At 35.7% G+C, this 24,543-nt stretch overlaps 5 protein-coding genes and 4 non-coding genes across 15 annotated transcripts; 6 read left to right on the plus strand and 3 right to left on the minus strand.

The window, feature by feature from the left end:
- Window positions 1-204: 204 nt before the first annotated feature.
- On the plus strand, window positions 205-2,186 carry C07A4.2 (SCP domain-containing protein). Its single transcript, NM_077305.8, has 7 exons — window positions 205-445; window positions 504-658; window positions 707-806; window positions 855-1,181; window positions 1,228-1,460; window positions 1,541-1,654; window positions 1,802-2,186. The coding sequence occupies exons 1-7, from the start codon at window positions 353-355 to the stop codon at window positions 2,031-2,033; spliced, it is 1,254 nt and encodes a 417-aa protein (NP_509706.2). The 5' UTR covers window positions 205-352; the 3' UTR covers window positions 2,034-2,186.
- An 803-nt stretch (window positions 2,187-2,989) lies between these two features.
- C07A4.3 (SCP domain-containing protein) lies at window positions 2,990-3,903 on the plus strand. The gene is made up of 4 exons (NM_077306.5): window positions 2,990-3,088; window positions 3,130-3,362; window positions 3,404-3,517; window positions 3,564-3,903. The coding sequence occupies exons 1-4, from the start codon at window positions 3,038-3,040 to the stop codon at window positions 3,787-3,789; spliced, it is 624 nt and encodes a 207-aa protein (NP_509707.2). The 5' UTR covers window positions 2,990-3,037; the 3' UTR covers window positions 3,790-3,903.
- Window positions 3,904-4,527: 624 nt separating this feature from the next.
- ncs-4 (EF-hand domain-containing protein) lies at window positions 4,528-8,669 on the plus strand (the record flags this gene model as incomplete). 3 transcript variants are annotated; one of them, NM_077307.6, is made up of 7 exons in its annotated part: window positions 4,528-5,307; window positions 5,355-5,431; window positions 7,499-7,589; window positions 7,638-7,750; window positions 7,803-7,950; window positions 7,998-8,062; window positions 8,467-8,661. In NM_077307.6, the coding sequence occupies 7 exons, from the start codon at window positions 5,244-5,246 to the stop codon at window positions 8,581-8,583; spliced, it is 675 nt and encodes a 224-aa protein (NP_509708.2). The 3 variants fall into 3 exon arrangements, with proteins under 3 accessions (NP_509708.2, NP_001367169.1, NP_001368159.1); NM_001381078.1 differs by lacking the exons at window positions 4,528-5,307; window positions 5,355-5,431 and adding an exon at window positions 7,188-7,392 and having other exon boundaries at window positions 8,467-8,669; NM_001381077.1 differs by lacking the exons at window positions 4,528-5,307; window positions 5,355-5,431 and adding an exon at window positions 7,285-7,392 and having other exon boundaries at window positions 8,467-8,583.
- On the minus strand, window positions 4,613-4,751 carry C07A4.7. Its single transcript, NR_071941.1, has one exon. It is a non-coding gene; the product is annotated as an Unclassified non-coding RNA C07A4.7 (non-coding RNA).
- On the plus strand, window positions 4,617-4,759 carry C07A4.4. Its single transcript, NR_071942.1, has one exon. It is a non-coding gene; the product is annotated as an Unclassified non-coding RNA C07A4.4 (non-coding RNA).
- Window positions 8,670-8,964: 295 nt separating the features above from the next.
- myrf-2 (Myelin regulatory factor homolog 2, N-terminal) lies at window positions 8,965-22,384 on the minus strand (the record flags this gene model as incomplete). Of its 5 annotated transcripts, none has more annotated exons than NM_001392832.1 (11): window positions 8,965-10,121; window positions 10,605-10,843; window positions 10,893-11,011; window positions 11,061-11,919; window positions 14,379-14,654; window positions 14,703-14,816; window positions 14,865-15,239; window positions 15,286-15,576; window positions 15,685-15,841; window positions 15,893-15,965; window positions 22,297-22,384. In NM_001392832.1, the coding sequence occupies 9 exons, from the start codon at window positions 15,802-15,804 to the stop codon at window positions 9,818-9,820; spliced, it is 2,697 nt and encodes an 898-aa protein (NP_001379023.1). The 5 variants fall into 5 exon arrangements, with proteins under 5 accessions (NP_001379023.1, NP_509709.2, NP_001257095.1 ...); NM_077308.7 differs by having other exon boundaries at window positions 9,818-10,121; window positions 22,297-22,339; NM_001270166.4 differs by lacking the exon at window positions 22,297-22,384 and adding an exon at window positions 18,225-18,447 and having other exon boundaries at window positions 9,818-10,121.
- arrd-28 (Arrestin C-terminal-like domain-containing protein) lies at window positions 12,002-14,261 on the plus strand. Its single transcript, NM_077309.7, has 6 exons — window positions 12,002-12,237; window positions 12,282-12,528; window positions 12,574-12,720; window positions 12,767-13,010; window positions 13,066-13,222; window positions 13,267-14,261. The coding sequence occupies exons 1-6, from the start codon at window positions 12,030-12,032 to the stop codon at window positions 14,214-14,216; spliced, it is 1,953 nt and encodes a 650-aa protein (NP_509710.2). The 5' UTR covers window positions 12,002-12,029; the 3' UTR covers window positions 14,217-14,261.
- Window positions 22,385-22,618: 234 nt separating the features above from the next.
- F44A6.7 lies at window positions 22,619-22,717 on the plus strand. The gene has a single exon (NR_071943.1). It is a non-coding gene; the product is annotated as an Unclassified non-coding RNA F44A6.7 (non-coding RNA).
- Window positions 22,619-22,717, minus strand: F44A6.8. Its single transcript, NR_071944.1, has one exon. It is a non-coding gene; the product is annotated as an Unclassified non-coding RNA F44A6.8 (non-coding RNA).
- Window positions 22,718-24,543: the final 1,826 nt, after the last annotated feature.

The raw sequence follows: 24,543 nt of genomic DNA on the forward strand, positions 1-24,543 counted from the left end.
TCAGCAAAGTGGTATTCCAAAAACCAAAAACCTGATACTTTGCATTGTCGAATAAAATTGAAATTAAATTTTCAAAGTACAATGTCCTTCTAGGGGCCCACCCATTATTTCATGCGTCATAAGAGTCTGTATGTCTGCTACCAACTATCAGATATAAAGTGACTGTATCTTAACTATACAGCATACTGATTTCACAAATCACTGTGGTCTACCACTATACCATTCTGTAATCTTCTACTACTACTGCTGCCTCCTCCTGACAAGGTCATTGATATCCTACTTTGCCCGCCCACCCCCGGGAGACCCATCGATTCCGAAAAATCACTGCTAGTGTCCTATTCAAACTTGGCGCATGTCTATCATTCAGGCCCATATGTCACTGTCCTTATCACTCGCTCTTTTTTCACTTCTCTTTTTCCAAATACCGACCACTGATGCAAAAAGCGTAAGGGATAATAGAACTTAATGATATATCTTTACTTTCACTACGTTCATCTTTTCAGATCACCGTGTCAGTAAAGGAATACACAGGAATCAGAAGAAATGAAATTCGTGGAGTCGAAAATCAATTCTATTACTTCCAGTTTTGCACATGTCCATCAACATTTACTGAAAGAAACTTTAAAGTCAGCGAATGTGTTTGCTCAGACGCTCAAAAGTACTTTAATACAATACTTTAGGTAATTAAATAACGTTAATTTTTCAGAGGAAAAAAACTAGATGATTCTATTCCACAAGCGAAATTCTTCTCTTCCTCAAGAAACTGTGGCACCGGTTTTTGTATCAACGCAAAAATAGACAATGAAGTAAATTTTTTTAAAGATCACTTTTTCATAAATAATATTTCGTTACAGCAAGGTGAGAAATTGTTTGTCAAAGTGTTCATTGGTTCCACTGTTCTCACCTACCCGGATTATCAAGTGCTTCCGGCCAGGTCAACAAAGAGTGTTGCCATTCTGAAAACTAATAAAAGCTCGAAAATAAGATTGACATACTCGACTGAAACGGATGATGATGGAACGTCAAAGACTGCGATAGAAAAGACACACTGGAGTAACACTATTCTTCGAGATTCTCGTGGAGGTGCCTTGGACTTTTTCAGCCGACTAACGAACCAAAAGAAATACGACTTAAAATCGGCTTCCGTACCTCTGGACACTGATGTTAAACGATTAAGCAATGTATGCAAGTAGCAAATATTATAGTGGCTTATTGAATTTGTTTCAGATTGGTGCAATTAAATCTTACCTATTCTCGAAGAGCAAAGTAGACAAACAAGATCCAGCTCGATATGATATTCCAAAGCTCAAGGAATGGCTCGTCTCGTATCACAATGTTTACAGATCAAAGCATGGTGCTCCAGCATTGATTTCTGATTCTGTATTAGATAGCCGTGGAAAGCGGTGGGCCGATGAACTGGCTTATCACAAAGGATGTCTGGTTCATGAACAACCAAGAACGTAAGTCTACGGGCGATAATGAACGAACGGCGCCACTATATCAAGGTGTGAAAATGAAACGACATATTTGTACTTTTCAGATACGGTGAGAACCTGTTCTTTTTCGGTGCTCGTCATCTACCTTCTCCTCAAACTCTCGCTGCTGCAGTTATTCAAAGTTTTTATTTGGAAGGAATTGGATACAACTATTCAAGGTAATTGAACATGTTCATATGTATGTTATAACTAGACTATTTTTGAACAAATTCGTCAAAACGTTGTACACAGTTATCAACCTAAAGAAGAAATGTGAAAATTCATTTTATAAGCACAAATTTACATTAATAATTCTCAATTTTCAGCTGGAGGCCAATGTCTTTCTTTAAAACTGGTCACTTCACTCAACTTATTTGGAAAAATTCTCGTAAAATTGGAGTTGGCGTCTCAATAGTCAAATCCAGTTCAATTCGCTCCCCATGTGTCAGCTCTTCTCCAAATATGTACTTTATCTATGTTGTCGTCAAATATGATCCGGCTGGAAATTTCGAATCTCACAAGGCATATTTGAATAATGTCGAACGACCTGTTGCATAATTGAATTGCTGAATTTGTTTCACTGCTGCACTTCCCAACGACGTGATGTATATGTTAATAGAGTCATATCGCCGATTATTGTATATTTCACTTACCAATTGATCTCTTGTTCTGTATTCATGAAATGATTGTTTTGCTAAGAATTTGAAACTATACAAACACTTTTCACAGCATTCAAAAAGACTTATAAAAACAATAGGACCAAGACAGTTCTCCTACGGAAAAATATTTTATTTCAACAAGTAGCAGTTCAATATTTAATCAAAATTTTCATACAAAATGCGTCCACGTTAGCGCGCAAAAATCTGAAAATTACAATTCGGCTGTTCCAATACTACATGCCCGTAAGTGTGAAATGTACTTTGATCAACCAAAGCTTGCACATAATTGTACCTCACAATAAAGTTTGTTTGGAGCAACATTTCACTACTATTTTAACTTATTTCATTTATTCTTTTCGTTTAATTTATATTAGTCCAATATCATTTAGATTCAAGAATGTTTAACCACAATCAGAAAAATAACAAATTCTCCCGAACATTTTCTACAAACTCCATCTCAAAATCAGCGAAGATTCCTTTTGTGTTTGTTTGTATACATCCACGCTTCACCAAAAACATTCGTAATGTTGAAAACCGTTGGCAGTCTTCCATGCATCATAGTCTTGAAGTGCCTTTTTCCCCAATTTCGCATATTTCAATGAGTCATTCTCCTGGAAAAGTACAAAAAGCAGTGTTCCTGTTTGCACAGCCAGCTGAACATATTTTCCAGAACTGTTTCGGATCTTTATGGGTTGATCGATCAAATAAAACACCGCGTCAAACCTTTTTCAGATGTTCTCCTACGCGATCACAAGTTTCCCGCTTCCTGTTAAACATCATTTTTGATTTTGTGCCGTTTTCCATTTGCTTTATATCATCTCGTGATATTTGCTTATTGAATTCCCATATATTTTTTCAGACCGTTCTCAGAGTCAACAACGCTCAGCGACTAACGTTTTCAAGATGTTTGTTTCAATCTCCGGCGTAGATCCAGAACTAACCAAGCTAACAAATGTACGTTTTCGAAAATTAAAAAATTAAGCAGCTATGTTCAGCCAAGCGATGTTATGGTCTATATGCAAAACAAGTCATTAGAAGACAAATTGGATCCAGCAGAATATAGTATCAAAGATCTTAAAAAATGGATTGTACACTTTCATAATAAGTATAGAGCTCATCATAGCTCTCCAGCAGTTACTGTAGATTCGAATCTTACCAATCTTGCCCAGAAATGGTCGGATGAAATGGCCTTTCACAAGAAATGTTTAGTTCACGAGCAACCTTCAAAGTGAGTTGATACCATTTTTCACATCTGATTCAGTTTTACAGATACGGTGAAAATCTAACATCGTTTGCGTCTTCAAAATTCCCATCTCCAAAAACTTGTGCAGCTGCACTCATACACGGATTTTATACAGAAGGCTATGGATTTAATTACACTCGGTAATCTCGATGTAATGAATGCCTAAATTTAACTTTTTTTCTCAAGCTTTAACCCTGGATCTTGGTCGAAAGTCGGGCACTTCACTCAACTGCTCTGGAAGAATTCGCGCAAAATTGGAGTTGGAGTTTCAGTTGCAAAGCGGGGAACAATGTATCATGTCTACGTTTGTATCAAATACGACCCACCTGGTAATATGCAAACTTCTGAGGCTTACATGGATAACGTCAGAGCTCCAAAAAGTACAAGTGGATGCGGGTGCTTAATTATGTAAAGAACTGTAGCGAATACATTTTTGGGATTTAAATAGATATTAAAATAAAATTAATTCCTACACATTCAAGTATCATCATATTGATAATTTGATAATACAATTCAAATTTTCCGAAGGTACAATGCTATCAATGAAAAGTTTACAGTCGAGCGAATTACTCTTGTAATATAGTTTAAATATGAATGCTAAAGGTTTAAAACTGTGTGCATCATTATCAATTTCTGAGTCGATCAAGATCAAAATGTATAAACGAATAGAACAATGTGATTTAGTATCATACTGAAAACATTCCAATCGACAAAATTAGATTTGTATGAGAATTCAAAGTTTTTTTTAAATTTGATGAGCCGGAAACTACAGACGTACTAATGGTGTATTAATTTTTACAGCACTTTTTAAAATGCAAAGTTAGTAACAACTGGCTACACAACATTAGTAGAAGCATCATTACAGAATAACTTAGCTCAACGTTGATTGATATTTCAAATGTATCTGTTTCAAACATGAAGCTAGTCTAGACAACTTTGTTTTTCTTTGCGGATAGGTTTTATGAGATGATACGAGCGGATGAATCCAAATGAAAACGAAGACGGAAAAAATGAAAAAAAAAAGAAACAGGAAGAAACATGTGTTGATAGCAGGATTCTTTTGTCGCCGCTCTGTCTGTCCTCCCGACCATCAACCGAAATCATCTCTTATCCAATGTGCCTCGAGTCATTTTTGCGTGCGATGGCACTGGACTTGCAATACAACTTTTTCGTGCTCTCACCAATAACACTGCGTCTCCAACGGCAATGTCACTCAAAAGTCATTCTTCTTGCATGACAAAAAACCCGTCGGAAAGGGGAAAAGACAGGACACCTCTCTTCCTCGATGCCCCGTTTCCAACCGCCGCTGATTTCCCAGGCCCCGTTGTGTCAATTTGATCGACTTGGCGGTAACTGTTGGCAGCACTTTGATTTCCCCATTTATTTCGATCGCGGAATTCAAATTCTCGAGTTTAATGGCTTTCCTTCTAGTTCTTTTTTCGGTCAATTTGGTCTTGCCTCTTTTCACTACTAATTCGAGCTTCTTGAGTCACTTGACTAGAGAGCCTCAAATTACCAGTCCTGCAAAAAAAAAATTGAAGAAGAAAGTCAAACATTTTCATGAAAAACTGCAACAGCCTTAACCTTTTGAATTTAAAATTTTGAATATATATTTTGAAATTTTTTTTAAACTTTAATGTAAAGTATTCTCTGCAGGAGATAAAAAATTTAATGCATCTTTTCCTATTCGTACTCAATCGTGGATTTTAAAGGGCTTCACGTCATTAAACTATGACAATTTTTTTTGACTGAAGCATATTCAGGGTGTGTTTTTTAATTTGAATCATGGTTGAATAAATACTTTTTTGCCGTTTGAAACACTTACCGTATAACTTCCTTAAAAATTGTACAAATAGCAGTTACTAGATGAGCAGCTGGAAACGACGTTCTGCAATATCTTTTCCAGCGCCCGGAGAGGAACCAGTGATAGGTGAGAACTCCCATCATAAAGCAAAACAATAATCTTCAAAAGTTAAGGATTCGATTACAAAATTGATGTTCCCCTCCTTTCGCCGATTCATCAGCATGTTTTTCGACCATCCAGTCTACAGCAGGTACTTGTACTTTGAGATATGTTGCGCAAAGGGAAGAAACTTGCAATACGAGATATCGCCAATTTGTAATGATAACAACGAAATGTAGTGTTAACATATATGTACTTTATTTCCTTGTAGTTATTTGAGTATATGGTCAAATACGGTCAGTGCGATTAGTTAAGTTGAAGATATAGTTAAAGATAAAGGGAGTTTGAAGAAGATAATATTGAACTCTGTTCTTGCCAACTCTTCGTTTTGTCAATAAGATTGACGTGTGTGCGTGTATTAAGGAGACCGACCGTCGCGGTTTTGGAGGTAGGAATGTAGGAAACAAGGCCGGAAATGTATCATCAAGTTGGTAAAATACCAAGTTGTTAAGGGATCTAAAGTTCAATGAACGGGGGATTAATTAGTAGAAGATGTAAAGTAATTCAAGTTAAACGACGAAAATTTTGGTAGAGGGACATGAAGAATTTTGTTGTAAGAAACTTATGAAAAACAGCTAAAGATAAAAAGTTTTATGATTCTAAAATGTATGTATTTTTATCCAGAGCTCAATTTTATTAAGAACCTCTGCGATTATCTCCTTTTGTTTTTTATACTCTTATTCAATTCATCTGTATTATGTTAATTATATCATTAGTTCAAATAAAAAAACGGTTCCAATTTTGGTGACATGGCTACAAAATATTGAAAACTCGATCATTTTCAATAACTGGACACAGATTTGTGTTCCGTGACCTAAACGGAATTGTTAATATATTGAATTCCATTCGAATTCCAGAAAGAAACTTGAAAAATAATTTGATTGACTTATTGAAAAACAAAATTATACCTTGCTGGTCAAGTTGTTTTTTGTTTCTTTCGTACTTCCGCAAATTGCTAGTATCTTGCTAGAAATTTTCCACGTGGGAACAAAAAGTTTCCCATCTGCTTTTAAGCGAATCTACGGCTGTTTTTGTCTACCTGTAGAATGTGTAATTTTTCAGTATTCCAATATTAATTTTCGATTCTAGAATTTGTTCGGGTTATCACAATTTTACTTTAATTAAAAGTAGTTTTCCGCTCATGCATATAAGCTATTTTTACTGTATTCGCTTTTGTTTTGCATAAAAAAGTAAAATTATCTTAAAAAATCAAGTCGTCGTTCTATTCAAAACAGTTTTTGTCGTGAATAACTCGAGTTTAAAATCTTGTCTTTCGTTGAGATGATATCCGAAAACCTCAAAATGTTAAAAAATTCAGATAGTTTCCGGATCACACTTGCTGGAAAATGTTTTGAATTTACAGTTCTAAAAAATTGCTCAAATGTTTAACTCAGTTGGAACATTTTTATTGATCAATCCATCCAGAAACCGAATAAAAAAGTTGTTTTTTGAATTTTTCATCTTCAATACTCTTCTTGTCGTTGCAACCTTTTGATGTTTTTTCAAGAAGTGTGTTTTGTTCTACTTCATAGTTTTCTTGGTCATATTTGTTGCAAAGCATACTTCTGTATGAGTGGGTCGTCTCAGCAAAGCTACTATTTTTATTTTTCATTTTTAACTTTCTGAATCCCATAAAACTTTTGACGTCAGTATTAATTTTTAGTAAGAAGTATGCAGCTCAATTTCTTAGGCTCACTATCAGACTGAAAAAATGTTCTGGGAGGTACTGTTGAAAAAAAGAGGTGTTTTGATAATATGCTTACACATGTTGATAGATGGTCTTCAGTTATCTCATTAATATCATCTTGTCAACCAAACTCTGTGTTGGCCAAGCGAGTGAGGATGTTGTAAAGTCGGTGTGTGCCGAAAGCGAAGAAAAAAGTCAGCTCCTCCGGCTGATTTCTCTATCCATTTCACGATTCTTTGCTTTTGAAACTACCTTCTATGCCTGAAAACTCTAATATTCATAGTAAAAAGATATACCATCGGTTTGGAACTCGAAAATCAGTGCAACTTTCCGGGGGTCTTCACCCAAATGTGTCTTTGAACAAGGTATAATTGTATCTGTGATTCTACAAATGTTCGATATTTATAGTTAATGAAATATATATATTTTTTTTTAATTTAAAAAATATATTTCCTACTTTTCTGTTTTCAGGTAGTGGATGAAACTCATTTCTCAAAAAATGAAGTCAGAGCAATATACAGAGCCTTCAAAGAAACATCACCAAACGCTGTCATCAACAAAAGTAAAACACATTTGTCACAATAAGTCATCGGAAAATATATATTTTCAGATATTATGAGAGAAAAATTTGCGGAATTGTTTCCTCATGGTGATATTGAACATTATTCTGATCTCCTTTTTGAAACGTTTGACAATGATGGGAATGGAACAATCAATTTCCAGGTGAGAGTGTTCTCATTACATTACACTTTGACAAGTGTGAAGTTTTTCCCAGGAGTTTGTGAAAGCTCTCTCAATTCTCTGTCGTGGCACGTTGGACGAAAAGTTAGACTGGCTATACAAGTTGTATGATCCGAAAGAAAAAGGAGAAGTTACTTGGGACCGATTATTCTATGTGATCACATCTATGGATGATTTAATGGGTTGGTGAACTAAAAACATCCCTGATTTGTAAAAATCGTCATTTTAGGTAAGCACGCCAGACCACATCACACAAGAGAGCAGAAATGTGAGCTTACAAATCAAGTGTTTGCGGTGAGTGATTCATACAGCTATGACCTTACTGAGGTAGCACTGAACAAAGGTTATTAATTATTAATAAATAATAGCGAACGGTGATAAAGCTTTTGAATTGTGCACCAAGAGGGCAATGCAATAAACTGATCTCGTTAAACATAATGTTTTATGAAGTTTGTTGGTATTGAAAATTTTTAATGGAGGCTACACTATTTTTTAAATAACAATAAATAACAAAAAAAACTATGAGAGTTAAAATATTTTCACTATTTCGAATACATACTGACCCACATCCGTTATGCACACATAATTTAGCCTACTTCAGAATCTGATACTCGGAATATCTTGTTAAGAAATCTCAGAACTGTTTACTCTCAGCAACAATTGTCTTAATAAATGTCAAATAGTTTTGAAATTTCCAGAAGTTCGATGTTGGAAAAAAAGGACGAATAACAAAAAAGGATTTCTTACATATTTGTAAAACTGACCGAACAATTTTAAACTCAATTTCGGCACTTTACACTCTTCTTCCTGGTTGAACAATCTAAACATTTTTATGGTTTAAAAACAATTTCACATTATGGGTTGTATTTGTATTTATTGAATAAATTGATATATCGTTTTTAGTTATATATTTTTATAAAATGAATAGTAAAATGAAACGTGCTTATCAATCCCGTAAAACTATAATAATTACCTTTTTTTCAAACCAGGCTCCAGTTATCAACAGGTGGTTTGCGATTGGTGAACTGTGGGGAAAAAGCCTTTTGCAAATAAGTCCACCGTAGACTTATACATATATCACTAATGGAAACATGCTAAAAATGTTCCTGCTAAAAAATGAGACGCTCCGCTTTACCATCTTTTTAAAATTATGTATTATGGCTGAAAATAAATAAAATAATAAACTGTGGTATACAAAAACGATTTATTGAGTCGACACAGTTATTATTGTTGCAGTTCATCAAAATAAAATACAAACATCAGGGCGTGTGTGATGAGATACGATTTTTCAAAACAAAAAAGTCCAAACTGTTTTCCGTTGTGGGCGTGTAGGGATGAGGAGGTTTGTTGGCGCATATGCAATACTCACATACAACAAGTTTGATGAGTATTTATAAATAACAGTAATGACATCAAATGGAAAACTAAGAGGACAACGGATAAAAATTATTGACTTTTTCTTAAACTTATTTTCAACGTACGCGTACAACAACTACATGAACAAAGCGAGATGCTACAAGTTTGGAGGAAGAGAGTGAATGAGAAGAATGCGATAAATACACAAGCACGACGCAAAATAAAACACTGGGCCGAGGATGGCAATGGCCATTGAGTACGGTAAGTACAAAATAACATGATAACATAGTATCCAAAAATTTCAGAAGGAGAGACTTTAAAGAAAATGTTTGGAAAATGACAAGAGAAAGAGAGAGAGAGAGTGGGAGGGAGAGAGAGTTGGGCATTTTTTACATGCAACAATGTAAAGATCAGTGAGAAAATGCGTCACGTAAAATGAGAGGAGTAAAAAGTGTTTAGTTTTGGATGATGGCTATCAGTGATGAGTACATTAAGAAAAAAGGAATATGACAAACCGGTGTATCGGTATCCATGGATTTCCAATTTTCAGATTTAATTAGGGCGGATACTCTGCTACGAAGGGTTATTGCTACGTATCATACAACCGGAATGTTTTATGATATATATGGAAGTACACTGTATTTGAATGGTGGGAGAGAAAAATTGGTATCTATTGTGTGATTATCTCTGATGTTAGACGACATTAATAGCAGTTGAGTTTGTTCTATTGCACGCGCGGTAAAAGATAAGATTGTATTCCTCGTAGAATCCTCCAAAATGAGTATCGTCGATCGAGCAGAGTTCGGTAGAGTAACCCACACGGAAGCGATAAGCTGATTGAGTCCATTGACCTGCACTGACTTGGAACGTGTTATCAAACAGTTGGATCGATCTTGGAGCATCCGTTTCTGTGGACGAGCTTCCTGTTTCGTCGCATTTTCTGTTGTCAAATTCCTGGATGTAGCCACAGTTGTTGACCACCTTGGAAGATGGGACACTGAAAAGCGAAAATTCAATGATATGATAGTTGATGTTTTATGTGGGGTGCTCAAATTGAGTTGTGTTAAATACGTTTTCAAATGCGTACACAAAAAATTAATAAATAAAAATGTTTGATAATTGTGGATTATGACACGCTTTCAAAATATTCTTCCTAAATTAAAACAAGAAGATTTGTTTCAAATTCTTGTTCTTAGAAATTTTAGTTTCTAAGCCTATAGAGAAAAAAATTACACCACGCTCAATTGAAATAGATACATAAATTTGATTCAATTTTTTGAATGTGGTGTCCTAACACACAATTATCAGTTTATTAAAAACTTTAAAGTAAGAATTTTGAGCATTTGAAAAGAAATTAACAGCAGGAGAGTTCCGGAAAAAAATTAATTGTTAAAACTGAGTAAAATCAAGCCGAAGAAAGTAGTAATGGCTAACTCGTATTTTTATTTGATTTTTTTCTGCGCAAAAAGTGTAAACTCACTCAATCTGAACCTCCAGTGGAACATTTGGCAGGTATCGAGTCATTGGAATAAAGAGACTGTACACCTTCCTCTTCTTGACACAGCTTTTTTCGATGCAGTAACGCTCATCAATTTGCATTCCTAATTCAGGTAGTGAAATTTTCACGTTGTTACCAAACCCTTTAAGTGTGAAATCGGAACGAGTATCTGCTTTGAACCCAAAGTCGTTGTCAGTTGCGGTATTTGGATCATATTCAGTCTACAAATGCAATTTTCAAAGTTTCACCTTTCCGGAAACGGACACTTACAATTTCCAGCTCAGCGTGGTCTTTGTCATATTCCATGCAGCAATATCCACGACACGTTTCCATTGGACAAAAAGGAACTAGTGGCGGTGCATCCGGTTGTCTCAGGGGTACATAGTGATCTGAAATTTAAACATTGAAGTATACTTCACGTGTAATATACAGCCTTACCCAATGGAATAACGACGTTTCCTGGACCTTCCTTTGGTCCCGATGTGGTAGCAGATGGTGTGAAATGATGATATCCGAAGTTACGATTGTGCCAGTCAAGAATGTAAAGCGCAGACATAGCAAGAAGACAGAATGCCATTACTCCAACTAATCCGATAACGGTTCCATGAGTCATTTTAGATTTTGGTGCATCTTTTTTGTCTTTTCTGGATGAACGGCGGTTCTTTTTGGTGTTTGTAAGAGTTAAAGCAGAAGCGGATGAATCAAGTGATGTTCTAGAAGCATTCAGAGATCTTCCTTCAGAATTTAGTCCAGATGCCATTGAGTTGAGCATTTTCTTTTTCTGTGCATACTGAGTGAGTCGCTGACTAATCTCAGCAACTTTGTCATCAATTTTCTGATCAAGATCTCCAGTCAGACGGCACAGTTCCTGAGTTGCCAAAACTGTCTCATAGAAGACACGAGACTCGTTGACAGTGAGGTAATCTCCCAGATCTTTCACTGCGTCTGGAAGCACCGCCGCCAGCTCTTGAGCAATAACTCCCGTTCGTTTCCTCTGATCTTCGGTTAATCCCCATTTACTTGCAACCTCCGGTTTGTAGAAGTAATCAACAATACGCAGCTTTTGCAAATTTTCCAGAGCATCCTTGGCTCCCTTTTCAGTGATGTTGTCCTTAAGACGAATATCAGATGGATACATAACACGGCCGCTTGAGTAAATATCTCCATCGACGGTTAGTTGTGCTCTTGGCTCTGATTTTCCAATGACAACAGGTCCATTTGTGCTCAAGATTCCTCCATTCTTGTTCCAACTCGCGTCTACCATTTCTGGAGGTTCAAATGATCCGGGATTGGTTGCCTGCAAGTATGATTTATTAATGTGTTGCTAGCAACGAAATACGCGTGAGCTCTCAAATAGCTCTTCATTCCTCTCTCTTTTAGTTGTCCGCGTTTATTTTTTTTCCACTCATGGATCTTGCTTATGTTACTTCAATAGATTGTCCAGCGGTATTTGATAGTTCAGTTGATAATTTTTTTACCGCTGATGTGACTATCAATAATTCAAGCGAGCTTGTTCATTCTGCACAAATAATTTTTCGCGGCTATGTTTGTAAAGGCGACGCTCTTCATTATGAATTTCTTCATGAGCAACAATGGGTTCTCGTAGAGCCAGGAGGTAAGATTAATTTTAAATAAACTCAGACAAAGTCAAAATATCAGTTGAATCACCCTTACGAGCAGCAATCGATGTTTGGCTGCCAAGATTTCCTCCCTCTATGAAATTCCCAGATGGAAGTGAAATTATCTACTGTGTACGTGCTTCTGTCGCTCCGTGGCACGAAAACAACTATGTGGAGAAAATATTCGAAGTTCGAAGATCATTAATTTTAAAAATGCCGCACGAAGCGTGTTATCCGGTGGAGCACATGGTTAATAAGTGTGTCGAGCATGGAAGTATTCTTCACAAGTGAAAAATCGCATTTAATTTTAAAACGCGTTTCAAATTTTTCAGGAAATGCGATCCGATCAATGGCCGAATTTTTCTCGAAAAGACGGCTTTTTGTCATAATGAAGAAATTATAGTTGGATGGGAATTAAACACTGAGAAATCCGTGATTGAGCATTTTACGTGTAAGTTGGCCCAATTGGTGGAAGTCCGGTAGGTTGCTAGACAAAGCGCCAAAGTTCACAATCTTTTGTTTTAGCGAGAGTCATCCTAGCAACTATTTGGCCACCAGACGTTTTGTGAAATTTTTGAAAGAGCAGAAGTCGACCGCAAACACATCTATCTCACTTGTGGTCCCACCAGAGAGTCTAATATCGATTTCCATGTCCCTATGGAATGTTCTCGTTGTAAAACATGAAATTGTTTTGGAAATTAAAATGCAGAAAAGAAAGAAACCAGTTATATTCAAGTACCCTATCATTATATGTAATGAGGAAGTTGCTGTGAGTTGATAACTTCATATTTTTTAGAATCAATAATACAAATTCATTATTTCAGAAACACAAACGTCCACGAGAAGCGGTTCCTGTTTTCAAAAGGGTACAAGATGTAGATGACGACTCAGATGACGACGATGATTACGACTCGGAGGATGAAGAGGAAGAAACATCAAATAGAGATTATTCTGTTGACATAGAGAAGCTTTCAGTCACAAGTATGTGTTTCATTTATACGAATATAACATTTGTTGTTCTTTAGACGTCACCCAATCAGAAAAAAAGCCACTGGAACGCGCAGATGTAGAAGTAACATTCATTATGAACAGTGTTGAACCAAAGGAGTTAAGGTCTCTTCGACTTATTCTTACCGGTGAAGTGAGAGTGGGAGGTCTTTGGTATGAATTTCTAAGATTCAAGGCTATAGCAAACTTATCACATGAAACCCTATTGTCACCAGGAGAGCATAACTTTCGGTTTCAACTCCCATTTGCGGATTCCCAGTATGACACCTCAATTCTTCCGCCAACATTAGGAGATGAAATCAAGTACATGATTCACGCGAGTACAGTGAGCTTACCAAAAAATTTTTTCCAACAACAGTGTGAGCTTCTCGTTGACCGTTTTATTGACACGTGGGCTAAGGAAGCGTACAAGCCACCCTACACAGAAGAGTATGGAGCAACCAAAATTCATCTATCTCAGCGATGCTTCAAGCGTGGAAAGCATGTAATAGTTGCTTTGCAGGGCAGCGAGCCCCGTTACGTCAAGGGCACACTGGTGCAGAAGAAAAGACTACGCGTGCCTAATGTGAAACTTGATGAAAGCTATTGCAGTCAACGAAACGTACGAATTTTCGAAGAAAATATTCATAGGAAAGATCATATCCATGTTATGCACATCCCGTTCAATATTCCACCAAGCATTGAAATCTGTTACTGGAACGTCCTCCAAATCGAATATCACTATGAAGTCGAAATAACATTAGAAGGTGGCCACACTCATAATCATTCAATTCCTATTTGGATAGGATGCACAGAAGATAATCTCTCAGTGCCAGCTCAACAAGAGGAGGTAATACCCAAACATTCACTGATCGTGGATGAGCCATTTGAAGAGCTTCCCGAGTTTGAAGTAGTGCTTGAAGATGATATACATGAGCACCCCTATTGGGTCGAGCGGATTAACACAGACACATATTATCAGAATTGAATGTTTCTTATCCGAAATATTAATGTATCATAAATCGTTCACTTATTTTCGCAAATGCTAAGCTGTATTCATTTGCCTGTACGACACAGCACCACATATGATTAGGACAATTGTTTTTTGCATAACATTATTTCTCACAACCGATTCAACAAAAATACTTACCCGAACAATAACACGCTCCGAGGCGAATGCCTGCATCAATACAGTTGTTCCATCAGTGGCAGTTGCGTATAGACGGACAACAAGATTGAAGTACTTCTGGTCCGGGTTTGGACGCAAGTTCTTTCTCTGATTGTTCAGTGTAGTTTCCGAGAAGTGAAGTCTTGGAACTGTCACAATGGTCATTCGGCGTTCGACAATTTTGAAAAGAACTGGTGTATGCAATATAGGTTTGCGCTCAGTCGTAGACTGGCGGATGGGGATTTCTGAGTTTTGAGACTGCAAAATTTAAATATATCATTTTGATAACTTTGAAATTTCACTCACCTCCGACTTCGCGCCCACGAATGAAAGTTGGAAATTCTCAATTGGTTTGCATACTCCGTTAATTTTGAAGCACTGTGGTGGTGATGGATCAATCGCCTCAATTTTGACAGTGACCTAAAAAATGAAACATTAGAATTTTTGCTGAAAAAAAAAGAAATTTACCTGGAAGTGGTTTTTCTTTTGATTAACAAAGCAGTTATCATTTGTGGAATAATTGAATCCTTTGTCTGCCAGAACGTGCACTTGGAGACGACCCAACTCTTCTCCATTTGCATCATACATTGGGCACCATTGTTCCTCTTGATACTTAAAGAAACGGATGTTTGGCTGTCCGCCTTCTTCTGTGACTTCCGCCCCGAGTTTTCCAGAAACTGGAGCATGCATGATGAAGCTGGGATCCATATTCTGGTCCATACGGGGGCGTTTGCGATTTGGGATGTCATCGGAGCCATTAATACTTTCATCACTAGAAACGTTCAATGCATTGTACAAATTGCTCTGTGCGAATCCTTGACCGTTACTGTCTGGGGAAATTGACTGAAAACAACGTTTTTGAAAAATAAACTTTTGTTTAACCTTATACCTGAACATAACTTCCTGGCGTTGGATGGTTACTGTTGAGAAATTGTGGGAATGAAGGTGGATTTGGTGATGTGTTCGGTCCCATTCTGGGATTGAATTGACGATTGATGTGTTGTGGCACATTTGAGATATCGTTTGGAATCACTCCGTGGTTTGGACGTTGTGTTCCTAGTCCGAAATTGTTAAGACCTTCTGGTGAGTATGGTGGATCAGAGTTGGTGGTTGACGGGGAGGACGATGATCCATGACGAGTCAAATCTGTGATGGCTGGTGTCATCGGCATTGATGCAAGCTGAAATTCAATATTCATAAAAATGTTTTCAAGCACTTCAGATATTAATCAAATTTTTTTAATTTAGCATTAAATACACGAAAAAGAGTTCATTGACTTGTTACTTACTTGTTGCTCATAGATTTGTTGTTGATGAAGTTGTTGAAGCATGTGCTGAGGCATCAGCATAGGTTGGTTTGCCATTTGCTGGCGTTGTAAAATAGGATCAATTCGAATATTTTGATCCATATTTCCTTGTTCAAATGCTTCTATTGGAAGATTGAAGCTAAAAACCGCTATGTCAAATTACGAAACATTTCGAAATTACAAAACTCACTCTACGTCGTTTTGAAGAAATTGGATGATGTTGAATTGTTCGACGTTCGCTAAGGGATCATTCAGGCCCTCCTCTGAAACAGGAGTTGAGCATGAATTCATTTCGAATAGAAGTTAAAATTTTTGTTCGGTAGTTTTTTTTAGTTTGTTTTGTTATGCACGCGTTGGCAAATTGAAGGGAACAGTCGCGGTTTGACCTGGCAAAAAGAAGGGTACACCGAGCAATTATTGATTTTTTGGTCAAATACACATCGCAACACATGCGAGAGAACTGTGAGCCATTTGGCTCACTCACATGACTTTTTTTATCTCTCATCTTCTCAAAGGCACACACGTTCTACTCTCTGCACACAAACGCGAGAAATTTGTTGCCGCTGCTGACGCCAGCAATTTTGAAATGAATACCACACATACCTTTGGGAGGGCGAGTTGCAACGGGTCTTCGGACCATTTAATTAGCGACCATACAAGTAGGTATGATAATCAATTTAAGAAATACGGGGCTGAGTGATGTTTATGATTTTTTGACAGAAGATAGACCGAAGCGCAGTCGCTCTTTGGCTCGTACCAGTCTCCGCGATGGCGAATGTGTGTGTGGTAGAAGGTCTCTACTGTGCCGTCGCTCTCTTCTGCCCACCCGCTCGCTCTTTTTTCTCTTGTCGTCTCCTCGAGGTCGCGCACTCTTTCACTCTCGTTGCATATATCGTGTTCTTTCGTTTGACCACACACGCGGGCACCCTTGCCTGACTGGGGGGTACTGAGGAGGGACGAGGAGGGCGAGAAGTATGAGGAGACACAAAAAATGAGTGCCACAGCGATTGATGCGAATGCGGGGAAAGGCAGCACACGAGCAATTCTTTCTTTCTCGCGAGAAAGGGAGTCGCTTTTGCGATGCAGCATTCGCTGTTCTCTTGATAACATGTGAGTGTCCGACGTATGTGCGTGTGTGTGTATGTGCGTACATGTGTGTTTGGAAACGCTAGGAAAAAAACAAAAAATAGATGGACACATTCAGAAAAAAAGGGAAGGGACATGTACTAAATGACGGAGAAATGGCCTTCAGCTCATTTTTTGCAGTGCGCCGAGGACAGATTTTTAGAATTAATAGTGGAAAACTGTTCTACAATAAAATCACTATTTGTTCGAAGGTGTTTAAAGGAAAAATGACCAAAATAGGTTCTCAGAAAAATGAATGGCAAATTATTCCAAAAGTAGATACATGCCTTTTTAAAGTAATTTCAAAGGACTCACTAATGTTTTATGATGGTGATGTTAAGTTCTGAAATCTAGGTTTTGTACTGTAGTAAATAGTTCATACAAAATGAAACTCCTTCTCAGTCTACGTTACCGCCTTCTCAAACTTCAAAACTGATAAGATAACATACCGGAATGATCACCAAGCACTTTTTGGTTTGAAAACTAACCACAATATATTTTTTTTAACAAAAATAAAACTTCAGGGTGACTTTAAATTCTGAAGAAAAATTTGCCAGTGAAAATATGTTCCCAAGCAGTATGTTTCTCTATAACCTTCAACTTCCGCAGCTTGTGGGGATACTTCTAAACGCATTCACTAAAACAGGTTTTTTGCACTTTTGTTCGGTCTCAACGACGCAATGCATTTGTTATTTAGTCTAAATGGCATTTTTTATTTAGATGTTTAACTGATAGAGAACGTTCACTTTGATAGAAAATATTATGTATTACCAGAATATGCATTGTTTACCAATTCAATTTTTTGTTGAATAAAAATACAAGTGATTGATTGATCTACAAGTGTTTGACTGAAAAATTATAGGGTTTTTCAAGTAATGTTGCAAAATGTATTTAAATACATTTACGACGTCACAGCTGTATTAAAATACATGTTTTAGCGTATTTTAATACATTTGTGTCGTAATTTTTCTACACTTATTAATTTTCCGACATTAATTCGAAAACCCCATTAGAAGTTGCAGCTGAACGCATGAAGACTGTATAAAATACTGCAGTCAGTAGATAATTTCGGATTTGATTCTCGTTTTGAATCACGTCATTTTTTATTGTTTTCATTGGATTTGCCAATTCATGGAAAAACATGGTGTCCTTACGGTTTCATGAAGACTATTCTCAAGGACTTCCTAGCCTCTCCCATCACACTCCCATTTTTACAAGCGACGATCCTCTCTCGGCGGTTGCCGCCACCAAGTGTATGTGAAGTTTTTCTAGTTGTCACAAAAACGCTTTGATACTTTATTCGAATGACCCGTAGAGTCATTCAACTTTCTGATATAAAATCAGGGGATTGTTTATTTGAAACATTACAACACAAATTTGAATTTTCTACCAATTACCGTTTTTCTTGAGCAGCTGTTGGGTGTACTTATTGAGCTTATTCTGAAGTAGAGTGATGTAGAACAAGTTTGTCATATTTGGATTTTGACAAGGGCTTAGGTTTGTTGAATTTGAAACTGATGGGACTGGCTTTACAATTTGCGTCGAATACAAGTTTGAAGCAATTTTCGCTACCGGATTTTTCTTGGGTTCCGGTGTTTCAGCCGGATTCAAATCTCCCATTTTTGATTTCTTAATAAAAAATATAATATAGAGCAATTAAATTTGAGCAAAAAAAACATAAGCGGCCAGAAAATAAGAAGAAGTGAAAATGATAGTAGTCGCAGGTGGAAGAGGGGTGAATTACCGAGAGAGGAACTTCAAATGTAGATCTTTTTTGACAAATGATAACTTCACTCAAGGTTACCAGAATCAGAACGATTTTGGCGTTATTCGAATAAAACACGTTAACAATAAAAGAGTATAATGAGTACTAATAGGCAACTAGAAAAAACTATAAAAGTTTTCTGGCAATGTAAAAGTAACACCAAAAATTTACAAAGTCTCATCTCAAATTGAAATTTCATGAACGAAGCAATTTTCAAATTCGGCAAATCGTAATGGCCATGAGTTGTGTGATTGTATTTTTCTAAAATTAGTTGTCGGCTAAAATTATTTTGAAAGTGAAGTTTTTTGCAATACAAAGAAGACTTTTTATCTGATAACACATTTCAAAAATAACATGAACAGGAATTTTGTCTAGTGAAGCTTGTAAAAGAAATTAACTTTCAAATTAAAATTGGGCATGACATTTTAGTAGCTGCTACATCAATTTTATTTTAAAATTTTATTGAAGGCTATCTAAAATTTATGATAGTTGACAAGATTTAGTAATTTGAAAATCAAGATTCAATCAGAAAAATATAGCCATAAGTATTTTCTATACGGCTTACTATTAGTGCAGCTTTAATTAAAGGGACGGTAATTGAAATTGTTTTTTTTTTTAATATTTAATGTGTTATTAGAAATAAACTTTTCAACATAAAATAAAAAACAGGCTAACTCAAAATTTGGAAGTTACACTTATGACAGATTTTCCAACATGTCAACGTTTTTAATCTGGCATTTCATATATGTGCTCGTACTAGCGAGTACCAGAAGAGATTTATTCAGAAAAGAGCCAAAAGATTGTATTAAATATCATAATCATTTGCACTATTGATGAAAAGCGAATTGTACTTTACTGGATATCGCAACATCGACTGACGTCGGCATGGAAACCGCATTTACTCAAATAATGCAAATGATAAAAGAAATGAGAAAAACGAGTTCAAATGTAGTTCTTCTCAATTTTATTTTGAAGTAAAAAAGATCGACTGAGAAAAGGAATGCATAATAAATGAGTTTTCGGAAAAAGTGCAACGCATGTTTCTCACAACTACTGGGTAAAGGTGGAATGTTGGGTGCCAGGTACGGTTAAACTGATAAGCTAAGCTACATTTGGTCTAATGTCCCGTTTATATATTTCATAAGAAAAACTCAGATAGGTGGAGAGCAATCCATGTTATTCAGACTTGGTGCAATACAAATGTCAAAGTACAGTTTGTTTGGTATATTTTTGGTATCGACATTTTTGTGTTTATTTTTTTTCAAATAAAATTGAAGCAATTTTTAAACTGATCATGTTTTTCGATATTGAAAGAACAGGTCCCTTACTCAACGTTGACTTTTTGTTAGTGGGAATGTTTTCCACTGTATCTTTTCTAGAGATCTACCTGTCACAAATTTTTCGTTCGTTTATTGTTGACAAGATTGGTAATGCTGTTTGTTAAAATTAAATTCCCGTCTTATCTAAGAAATCTATTGACCATATCTAAACCACAGAAACTTCTATATCTAGGTCACTGCTTTTAAAAAGTTATCAAACACTTTAGTAAACATTCGATTCAAAAAAAACCAACAGAGATAATAGTTTTGAAGAGTTTTATTTAAGAACTTCGAAACTAAAAATTATTTTTGTAGTAAATTACTGCTTACTATATCATGAAAAAGAAAGAGTGAATAAGCGCAAAGTTCTGGCTCTCTCTCTCTCTCCTTTTGCGTGCTGGATTATGGGGGATGAGGGCGCTCGCGCTTAAGAAAGGGCATTCGCACTATGCAACATAAAGAAACACTCACTCGGGGAAGCTGCCGCCGCTTGGCACGCTTTGGTCCGCTGAGCCCAATAGATCTAGTAGCTCGGCAGCTAATTCTAGAAGCCTCATATATGCAGCTGCGCATTCTACGCTCATGAACCATGCCATGAAAGAAGAAAAGCGGAAGTCAAAGTGATAGAAAGATATGCACTATTACAGATTTTGCAATTATTATTAGCAATTTTTGGATGGATTAAGCAATTATTGGATGGATTGTTGTAAGTGAGACGATTCGATTTTAAAATTCGAAGAAAAGTTATAGCCAAACTAATAATATAAGCAACTATTTTAATTAAAAGAATGAGGTTCGCATTTTGATTAGGACAAGGTGTGGTTATCACAAATTTTCGTTTCGTGAAAAATGTAATCAAGAAGGGCTTCCGATTATCCGAAATTTTAAATTTGGAGCTCAAGTGATTTCAAAAATTGAAAACCTTTGCGTGCATAGTCCACAAAACTACTAGGGTTGCTTCATTAACAATTCATTGATTCAAATTTTCGAGTCAGAGTGAAAAATGAGATATTAGGTGTTTGAATATGTTGCATAAATTTGTGCGCGTGATGAATATCACCTGTTCAAGCGCTCGAATGTGAACAGAATTGGTTTAGAATTGACAACTGGCTCTCGAAATTTCGCACAGTCTCAAAATAGCTCTAAACAATATTAACTTACTGGCAGGATTTATTTGAAATGGCTTAAAACCGTTTTATAGCTTTTCAAAATTTCAAATAAAGAGGCATAAACTTAGATAAAGGCTCTAATTTTGTTAACGTTTCCTTTCTTCAATGGACCAAGAGTAACTTTTATATATCAGTTCATTTTTATGTACAATCATATTTCCTGCACAAAAATAAAATTTACTGAAATGTGCAGTTATTAACAAAAGAAAAATACTAACCTGTGCAAAACAGAGTGAGCAATAGAGGTACCGTTTTTTACTTTAAAAACTGTACATTAATGTTGAAATTGAGAAAAGTGAATTCACAACCCTACCTATGATGCTGAAATAACCAAATATCATAATAAAATTTTTTTATTTCAGAAAATTTTTTTGTCTCAAGTCTAGAACAGGTGAAACTTGAAAACTGGTTTACCCGCTCTTTGACTCGAAATAAAAAATTAAATGTTTGAAACGTTTTAATAAAATATTTGGTCATCACTACATAAGTGATTTTTAATCAATTCTCCACTGTTAATACTCTATCTTCAATTAAACTTTTATTTACAGCCGTTACGACAGAGACAAGTTTGCAAAATTTAAGATTGAAACAAATTTTAAAAAAATTGAATCTCTATAAGAAATTTTTCAAAGAGTTATTACGAGGTCTCATCGTATTTTGACTATTTAGAGCCATTTGGAGTTTTTTTGTAGTTTTTTGGAGAATAAAAGATTCAACTCCTTCAAAGGAGACTTGTTAAAAAATGATCAATGTCTCACTTAAGTAAAAATGTTGTCACATTTTGGTAAAATTTCGTATAGTAGACAAGTGAAAGTTGGGTGGGAGCTGTACGGTGTTGTGCCAGATGCGTTTGTTTTTGGATCGAGCAAGCGAAGTGGTACAAGTAAACGATTGAAAAATATAGTTTCACGTTGTTCTTCAGATTCAATTTGTGCATTGAAAGCAACAAACATTCACTTTATTATTCTTTCTCAGAATGAACTTTCGAACAAAGTTTAATATCTTGTTTTTGTTTCACAAACCCAGATAAACTTACAACAATTATTTCAAATCATCTAAAATTTGTGTTTTAACAAAGGAATTAGGTTGATTTAATTCATCTCTCTAGTTTAATTACAATTTGAAGTTTTTCAATTTTGAAACTTTTGTTTTGAGAAGCGTTTCCTGGCAGTGGGAATCAATTTTTTTAAATTACTTCACAAATCAAAAAACTCACCGAACTCCTCGTAGCCAGGCGGGTATCCGTTTCTTGGAAGCATCTTCACTTCATTCGCAGTGTCTACTTCGGAAGATTTTAAAGCTTTCTGAAAAATATTTTTAACTATGTTGAAGCATTTCGTAAAAACAGTGTAGTGAAACGCAGATAGTAAATAAAATGATTGAACGGTATATGAACAGTTTGAGTGCTTTCCAAAGGTTAAAATCGGCAAAAAACTAACAGAAAATGAGAGGGTAAGGAGGAAAAATCGGATGAAACGATCGAAAATGCCACTCTCTGTTTCTTTTCTTTTTTTTACACGCACAGGTGGCAAGGACAAAGAGTGCGCGACGGACGGTTGACGTTTGCCGAGAATCTCCAGCCGAAAAAAGACACGTCTCTCTCGCTACCAGGCACACTATTTTAGAAAGCGTGCCGAAAATTGGACTCCCAGAAAAAACCGGTTATTTTTTGAGGAAGATAATGGAGGAACAGAGAACTTGGATATAGATACAGACCTCTGTTGTTGGAAAAAAATGAAACTCGAAAACAAATACGAAAATGAGGTTACTAGTAGATTCTAAAGACGCCTTTTGATCAAGAACGCTCAATCACCAAGGCCGTTATGAACAGAAAAGCGACATGTTTATTGCGAAATAGCTAGTTGGTATACATGGTAAGCGGTAAATGTTTTATTCTGAATATTGAAGGTCACGTTTTACGTTTATTGTAGTTTGACTAAACTGCAGAGTTGACAATAAACTTTCCGGAAACGTTATTGAAACCATGAGGCAACATTTGCTAATGTAAAATTTTCTGGAAAAATAATAGAGTTGATTTTGAAGTAGTCGCCATTTACTAAAAACTTAGTGATCGGCACATAAAACGAAACACGAAGAAAGATTAAGAAGATTTGAGCACCATGAATATATACGCTAGCACTGGACCATATCAACTTTTCCAGCTGGAAAGCATTGTTCCTGACCCGTGAAGTTCAGCCGATCAATGTTTAATGTAAACATATCAGTGACCCTCTGCCTGTTCAAGTATTATGAAATTATAAAATTTTTGAAAAATATAATTTAAAAGGCTTCAATTGGAATCAGCATGTTGAGTTAAAATTCTGGATAAGCTAAAAAACATATATAACAATTGAAAACCACCTGTAACGCTTCTGGACAAGTTGTTACAAGTTTAGGTTTGCGCATTTGAACATTTGTTATTATAAAACTTTCTAGGAAGTTGACAAGGTTGATCTAAAAGTAGTTCGCATTCTCTAAAAACTGTGTATAAACAAAAATTGAGTGTGAGAAAAGAAGAAAAATTAGGCAATTTTGAACAGAAATCTGTTTCACACAAGAAAATTTTGACTTTTATAGTGGAAATTGTTCATATTGTTTCATGATTTCATAGTTTATAGCCACTTCGCATATTTGAGTTTATAAAATGTTCAAACATTTAAATTTTAATCTAAACTATAAATATAAAACACAGCAGAATGGGCTCATTTTATTCAAATAATGAGTGACAAAAACTGTGTAACCATACTGATATAACCATATATATATGAAAATTTTTTGTCAAATATTATTTTTGCGATAAGTAATCAAGTGAACAAATGTCAATTTTCAGAATTTTTCAGAAGAATAAAAACGATCAGAAACATTTGAGAAAATTCAAACATAATGATTGCTTGCAAAATGCAAAATGTGTCTCGCTTGGACCAGTGAGGAAGTCATGTCGACCTTTGTTGAAATAAATTATAAGTTTAGCAAATAAGCATCATGCAACAAAAAAATGACATGACTAAATGAAAAGAAGAAGAGATTGACTATTTAGAAAAAAAGTCGAACACGTCATTGCAAATTAAAAAAGATTTTTGACACATTGGGAAGTGTTTTCGAAGCAAACTAGAGCCCGAAAAAAAATAATACGATATTTCATATGTATATGAACGGCTCTCTTAAACAAGTGCGCAAAATTGTTACCTACAGAAAAACCTAACTCTTGTTTTTCTAATAGTTTTACTTTTAACAAATCGTAGGTTTTTCAATTACATAAAACTTTGTCTGTTTAAATAGTAGTACGTTGAAACTTGCATTCTTATCATACGGATTTTGTCTAAACAGTATTGATCCTAGGGTCTAAATTTCAATTTTAATAAAAATATGCTTTAGAATACTTTCGAAGAAAAACGATTTTTTTTTTAAATTTAAATGGATTTTTCATTAAGTAACATAATTGAGCATTTTGCATAACAATTTT

The sequence above is a fragment of the Caenorhabditis elegans genome, chromosome X (assembly GCF_000002985.6).
Source record: "Caenorhabditis elegans chromosome X".
Taxonomy (NCBI): domain Eukaryota; kingdom Metazoa; phylum Nematoda; class Chromadorea; order Rhabditida; family Rhabditidae; genus Caenorhabditis; species Caenorhabditis elegans.